The sequence below is a fragment of the Rhinopithecus bieti genome, unplaced genomic scaffold (assembly GCF_001698545.2).
Source record: "Rhinopithecus bieti isolate Rb0 unplaced genomic scaffold, ASM169854v2 scaffold_13710, whole genome shotgun sequence".
Taxonomy (NCBI): domain Eukaryota; kingdom Metazoa; phylum Chordata; class Mammalia; order Primates; family Cercopithecidae; genus Rhinopithecus; species Rhinopithecus bieti.
Genome location: NW_016807962.1, coordinates 2,005,926 through 2,013,831, shown reverse-complemented (window position 1 = coordinate 2,013,831; position 7,906 = coordinate 2,005,926). Strand labels below are relative to the sequence as shown.

At 35.6% G+C, this 7,906-nt stretch overlaps 1 protein-coding gene across 2 annotated transcripts in view; it reads right to left on the bottom strand.

The window, feature by feature from the left end:
- MEGF9 (multiple EGF like domains 9) overlaps positions 1–7,906 on the bottom strand; it is a 118,357-nt gene that overhangs the window by 6,904 nt on the left and 103,547 nt on the right. For both annotated transcript variants that reach the window (XM_017884249.1, XM_017884250.1), the window contains 2 exons: positions 5,103–5,243; positions 551–820 (listed from right to left, as the gene is read on the bottom strand). In XM_017884249.1, the coding sequence (XP_017739738.1) occupies positions 551–820; positions 5,103–5,243 (411 nt within the window). The remainder of the gene's footprint in view (positions 1–550; positions 821–5,102; positions 5,244–7,906) is intronic.

Genomic DNA, 7,906 nt, shown 5'->3' with positions numbered 1-7,906 from the left:
AAAAAAAAAAAAAAAAAAAAAAAAGAAATATTTTGCCATGTGAATAAGTTTGCTTTTAAAAATCAAAAGGAATATTATTATTTCCTCCTTTGTACATGGGGGAAACTTAGGCCCAAAGTTAGGACAGATGCTAGAATGAACTCCAGCTTCTCAGCTGGAACTTCTAACCAGATTAGATGTCCCTACTTCAAAAGACCTTTGATGATCCCTCAAAGTGATGAGAATAAAGGAAGCAAAGAATAAAAGAAATGATAGGATTCTTAAATTATTAACGTAAAATAAAATAGATGAAGAGAAAATGTGAGAACATTTTGTCTCACTTTCGCAACGACTTTGTCTTGGTCCTCAAATTTCTGGAGTTGACTGTGGAGTGTCAGAAGAGCAGCAGGAATGGAAGGAAACCTCTTTAGGCAAATATCTATCAAAATCTATTTCTAGAAACTCCTCTGGTAGGGTTGGAAGGTTTTACAAAGCCTTCCATTTTTCGCTGCTGAAATTTTCACTGCTAGGTTTAGATATCAAATTTACAATCACTTAGATGAAGTTTTACCTTTCTTGATGCAATTTCCCTCGAGGTCTTGAACATAACCTTCTAGGCAGTTCTCACACCAAAACCCAGTGGTGTTATGGAGGCAGTTGATGCACTCACCACTCTCTGGCTTACAAATCTTTGGAGTTTTAACTGGGTCCACATGGCCATGACATTGGCACTTTCTACAGATGCTGTCAAAATTGTAATAGCCATTTTCACATTTATTGCAGTTCGGGCCCATGTAACCATCTTTACACTGGTCACATTCAGGTTCCAATTCACTCGATTCTAAAAGAGAGAATGCCAAAATAGTTTAGTACAGTCGGAAGCTACAATTAAAAATGCAAAACAACAACTAGTCCTTAGAAAGATTTATAACCCCAGAACTTTGGAGGCCAAGTGGAAGGATCGCTTGAGCCCAGGAGTTTGAGACCAGCCTGGGCAACATAGTGAGACCCTGTCTCTAATTTTTAAAAAAAGTTTTATAAACCTTCCCTACTGTCTCCTCTCTAGAGACATATAATAATCTCTATTAATTAATTAAACTAAAAATCTATAATCTATTTACTAATTTTCCAGCTTATTGTAGGAATGATGGGGCCATTCAGAGAACCTATTCAGGTAGAGAGCAAAATAAACAGGCTTACAAAAGGAGTCTGACTGATTATGATGGGTTGGCACTCTCATAACTGTGTTATTCCCTTCTTTTTATAGATGACAGATTGGATAAAATACTGTTTTAACAAAAACTTCCTGCATCCCTCCCATACTTAAATGTTGGTACTCTGCAGACTTCTACTCTTGGTTTCTTTCTCTTCTCTGCTCATTTTCCATGGGTGGACTCATCCACTGACATCATCAACAATTCCAACATGTGTATCTCTAGTCTACATCTCTGTCCTAAATTCCAAACTATATGCTAACTTCCTGTACACCTGGATCCACAAATAGCTCAAACTTAACTTGTACAACACTGTCCTCAGTATCTTCCCTTCCTGAGTCCTGTCTTCCTCCAATGTTCCCTATATCTCAGTGAATGGTACCAACATCTACCCACTTGCATAAGCCAAAACACTGAGAATCATCTCTCAATCCTCCTTCTCCCTATGTCTCTTCTAAGCAGTTATCAATTCATATCAATTGTACCTGATTAAAGTCTTTCCAATCCACGGATGTCTCTTTTCATTCCCACTGGAGTGATCTTAGATTAAGCCTTCATCATTTCTCACCTAAATTATTGTAGCTACTTCCTCATGGTTCTTTTTATCACAATGCACCCCTACATTCACTTTGAACTTCAAAGTAAATAAGAACATGTTACTTCTCTAGAGAAATCTCTTCAATGGTTCCCTGACTCCTTCAGGATTAAGTGAAAATGTAACAGAATTTTTAGTACCTTTCATAATCTGACCTCTGCCTACTTCTCTCAACTTTTCTCTCTTCACTTCACACTCCACCACCCGCTAAGGTTCAGGCACATTAAATGGCTTAAGAGAACTCCCCAAAACTGCCTGCTTTCTTTTCTCTGAGATTTTGTACATACTGCTTTCTCTGCATGGGACATCCTCTTGTCTCTCTATTTCTAGTTCAGTTAGCAAATTCAATCTATAGAAATTAGCTCAGATATTACTTCTTCTCAGAAGCACAAAAGTTTTCCTTGATTTCCTCAGTTTGGGATAGGGTTAGTCTATGCTTAACTGTAACACATGTCATTTGAAATTGTAATTACCTACTTGTGTGTTTCTCCCATTAAACTATGAGCTACTTGACATTTTTCTGTCTTTATCACTAATGTTTAGCACAGTGCCTAAAACACAGCATGTGTTCAATATATATATACTGAGTAATTTCACCTTAGGCAGTAGGAACATAACAACTCATACCTATCTGCTTCTTTTTTATTCTTCATAGGATTTCAATTCTGGATTCTTCATTATATGTAATAAATAATTTTTAATAATGAACAAATCATCTTTTAAATCTGCTAGATAGATCTTTTCTTAGAATTTACTATTATAATTACACTAACAGGATCACCCTGTTATCTAAACACAGACTAATGTTATTATAGCAGGAATACTTTACAGTGGTCATGGAACTTGTGGCAGTGAATCATATTTCTGATGCTCTTTATGAAAAACAAATTCCTTTCATCTTTCACTTTTAAAAATGGCTTTGAGATATCATTTATATACTGTAACATCCAACCATTAAAAGCATACAATTCAATGGTTTGTATATTCCCAGAGTGTGCAATTGATAAAGAATTCTAACTTACCACTTACAATCCTAGTTGGTAGTGTGACCTCAAGTAAGTTACTAAACTCTGAGCCTCAGCTTTCCATATTTCAAATAAGGGAATTAAACCAGAAATACGTAGGTTACTTTTAGCAATAGAAGGTGGCAGCTGAATTATTCATAACCCATGCAAACAACAATATACAGGAAAAAAATAATTAGTGAAAAGGCATATACTCCTTGTTCTCAATGAAGTTATAGCTTACAACAGTACCATATTTTACAGCATTTTTGTACTTCAACAACTATAGCAACAATAACTAATCTAAAGAATTCCTGATGAAATAGATTGAAGGACTGAAATTAAGGTTTGTGAAAGTCTTTCATGCCTGTCACGGGCAGACCAACTGGACCTCAAACATGACATTCAATGTGCCTGCCTCATATTTCACTCCTTCTGCCTTATACTTTGTTTCTGCCATTCCTAAGTAGTTTCTTGATCAAATCGGCTGTTTTAAGATTTCTGTACCATTGTTCCTATTGATCTTTTTATCTGAAATGTCCTTCCTTCTCCTGTCTACCTGCTAAATGCAGACTTCATCACAAGACTCAGCTTTTATGTCATATCCTCTCTGAAGCTATTGCTGATATTCCCCCACTCCAGGTAAAGTAATTATTCCCTCTTGGTGCATCCACTGTACATAAATACATGATATTGCACTGCAGTACGAGAGTTTGAGGGAGAGGATAATTTCCTACTGGGAGACACAGAAAAGTCTTTATGAAGCAGGTAACATTTGAACTGGGCCTTGCTGGGAAGGTCACCAAAAAGCAAGCAAAAAATTAAACTACAAAATAGAAAAAATATTTATAAATCACATATCTGTTAAGGGACTTGTATCTAGAACATATAAAGAATTATTTCAACTCAATGATAACAAGATAAGTAATCCAAACTTTAAATGGGCAAAGGATCTGAACAGACATTTCTCTAAATATATAAATGACCAATAAGCACATAACTAGCCATCAGGAACATGCAACTTAAAATCACAGTGGAATATCACTTCATATCTACTAGAATGGCTATAATTATATAAAGGCAGATAGTAAGTGTTGGTGAAGCTGTGGAAAATTTGGAACCTACATACAGGGTTGGTAAGAATGAGAATGTAAAATGGTGTACTCATTTTGGAAAACAGCCTGACAGTTCCTCAAATGGATAAACATAGTTATTACATGACCCAGGAATTCCACTCCTAGGTATATACTGAAGATAAATGAAAATGTATGTACACACAAAAACGTGTATACAAATGTTCACAGCAGCATTATTTGTAATAGCCAGAAACTGGAAACAACACGAATGTCTATCAATTGAAGAACAGATAAATGAAATGGGGTATAACACAATAAAATATTATTTAGTAACAAAAAGGAATGAAGTATTGGACATGTTATAACATGAATGAACCGAAAATACTATGCTAAGTGAAAAAAGCCAGACACACAAGGCCATATATTGTATGAGTTCATTTATATGAAATGTTCAGAATGGGCAAATCCATAGAGCAGAAAAAGCAGGTTAGTAGTTGCCTAAGGCCAGACAAAAAGGGAGTAATTGCTAATGATTCTAGGACTGTTTTTTAGGTCCTTTTGATGGGGGAGGTGATGAAAATTTCTAAAATTGATTGTGGTCATTGTTGCACAACTTTGAGACTATGTACTAAAAAAACTGAATTTTGCGTCTTAAATAAATTGTATGAAATGTGAATTACAGCTCAAGAAAGTTATTATTTAAACAGACAGGGAGAAAGAAAGGAAGGGAGGAAAGAATTCAAACCAGCACCACCCAGCTAAGCTGCTTCTAAAGTCCTAGTGAAAATATGTGAAATAATGAATGCTTATTGTTTTAAGTCACTAAATTTTAAGGTAATTGGTTATTTAGCAATAGATAATATATACATCAGTATTAAAAGATTCAACTATATTTATTAGATTGCCATATAGACACAATTAGTCAACATTATTTGGTATCTAGGAGGAACTAATTAGTAAATGTTACCTTGAAATAGGTGAGCAAAAGTTGCTCAGTCTTGAAGTTCCTGTATTAACTCATTGTGCAGGTTTTTAGACACTTTAAGTCTCATTCACATATATATATTTGGATTAGATTATAAATTCCTGGAAAGGAAAACTTTTGCTGTTTTTTTAACTCCCTTTCACCTATGGCATCCAGAACTTTATTCATCAATGCAATGTACACCTATTGATAACTGATTCACTGACTTTTTTTTCCCCTCTAAAATGAAGAGTTAGAGAAAAGCCTTACTTATAGAGCAGCTGCCTGTAGATGTCACTGCTGAACAAGGGCAGCGAAGACATTCTTTAGTGGCATCGGGACTCTGATAAAATCCTTCTTTACACTCTTCACAGTGATTTCCTTTGCTATTCTGGCAGTTTAAACAAGCACCTAAAAGAAGCAAATTAATTTTAAAAGTTAAAGATTTACCTTCAAAGCCCAGTAACTTTCAAAATTATGCCTGCAACAAAAGATCGTAAGAAAAGAAAACTAATAGGGGTTGATAGAGTTAATTTCTCCCCCACCTGATTTCTATACTGCCCATGCCTATGAATTGTGTCCCCTACTGGTTTGTAAACTCCTTAGGAAAAGGTGGGATACAGGATTAGTGGCTCAGGAAACCCTTGCTGGTTGATCTGATTACATACCAAAAGTAGGCCAACTATACACCAAGGAAAAAATAAAAACAATCCAAATACATATTAATAGAAGAAACTGTGGCATTTTCATAAGTGAACTAATCATACATGCATGAACATGCATAAATCTCTTTTTTTAGAGATGGGGCCTCCCAAGTGGCTGGGACTATAGGAGCATGCCATTACACCTGGCTAATTTTTAAATTATTTGTAGAAACAGGATTTCACTGTGTTGCCCAGGCTGATATTGAACTCCCAGCCTCCAATGCTTCTCCTGCATCAGCCTCCCAAAGTTTTGGGATTACAGGCGTGAGCCATTAGATTAGCCACCCAGCTTAAATCTTATAAAGAATGTAGGCTGAAAAGCAAATTGGAGAATAACACATACAGAAAGAGAATACTTATTAAAATTTAAAAACCACACTAAGCACGCTAAACAAATGGATACTAACCAGATGGACATAAATATGAGGTAAAAATTCAAATGTGGATTTCCAGGGTATAGCGGAATTTTATACTCCACTTGTCTCTGTGGAGGGAGGGGGGTAAGACAGGACTAGGGAGGAAAAGAGGACCTCAACTTTATTTGAAATTTTCTATTTCAAAGATGTAACTATATACGTATATGTATAAATATGAAGTAAAATGTCAAAATGTTAATCTTTATTATTAATAATTCTGGGTGTGAGTGCATAGGTATTTGCTATATTATTCTCCATAGCTCTATATATTTAAAATTTAAAGTAAAATAAAACAATGATAAAGAAAAGAAAAAAAAGCAGCAAATTTAGGTTTTGCAATAATACTCCCTTGGCACTCTATGAATAAGGATGTTCTACAGACATGGAAGCAGCATAACATCTGAAAACAGGAAATGAGAAAGTGTAGCATAATTTACATTCCTTCCTTATGGGGCCACCAAGATTCAAAGGGACACTTAGAACTACTACTATGGAAATGAGTGAGTAAACTCAACATAGAGATCTAGGAAGATAATGACATTTTACAAAGTAAACTAACTACAGTTCAATGCTAAAACTATTCATAAAGTCTTGATTTTATGAATAGTTTTTCCTTACTAGTAGAAATATTTTTAAAAAGGGAGAGAGAATAAGGCTGTGGAATAAAATGGTCTCACAACTGAAGCAAAACTTGAAAAAAACAAAATAATGAAAATGTCATCAACCTACATGTTAAAAATCTCAATTTTTTTTTTTTTTTGAGACGGAGCTCGCTCTGTGGCTCAGGTTAGAGTGCAGTGGCATGATTTCTGCTCACCGCTCACTGCAACCTCTGCCTTCAGGTTCAAGTGATTCTCCTGCCTCAACTTCCCGAGTACCTGGGATTACAGGAGCGTGTCACCACGCCCGGATAATTTTTGTATTTTAGTAGAGACAGGGTTTCACTATGTTGGCCAGGCTGGTCTCGAGCTTCTGACCTCAAGTGATGCGCCCATGTAGGCCTCCCTAAGGGTAAATCTCAATTCTTAACTGACTACAGCAAAATTCCCGCAAACTTCATGAATTTATTGTGAAAGATATCTTCAAAAGTTTGTTATATGAACACTTAACATTAAATCAAACTTGTATGTAAATATCATTGCTTTCAATCATGTAATTTTAAAGGCCTGATAGTGTTGATGATTTTTTCCCACATATAACAAAGTAGTATATACTCATGCTGTGGTAGACACTTTAGGTACTGGCTTCTTTCCAGATCTTCCTATATCATGATCTCTCTTTAGCTATGTATCTTTGTGACAATAAAAACAGCTGAAAAATACATACTAGGAAACTGGAGTTTTGCTCTAAAAATAAAATAATTTTAAAAGTTAAATTGTTCCTCAGGTTGGACACGTCAAAACCTGCATTATGTGTGAAATCTGTCTACCTACTCTCCCCCTATTAAAATGTTCAATACAAAGAATTTTAAGAGAAAAGTTCTGATAAAGTGCTAAGCTTTAATATAAAATACCTGGAAAAAAAAAAAAAGCTAATAGTTCTGTAATAAAATTTGCATGTTCAGGGTAAGATGCAGTCCAATAGTAAGTCCTTTGTGCATAACTGATGTGATAAGAAAAGGTCATGTTGCTACCCTTTATATATATATATATATATAAAGGGTATATATATATGCCGGGCATGGTGGCTCATGCCTGTAATCCCAGCACTTTGGGAGGCTGAGGCAGGAGGATCACCTGAGGTCAGGAGTTCGAGACCAGCCTGACCAACATGGTGAAACCCTGTCTCTATTAAAAATGCAAAATTAGTCAGGTGTGGTGGTGCATGCCTGTAATCCCAGTTACTCAGAAGGATGAAACAGGAGAATCACTTGAACCTGGAAAGCAGAGGTTGCAATGAGCCGAGATTGCACAATTGCACTCCAGCCTGGGCAACAGACTGAAACTCCTTCTCA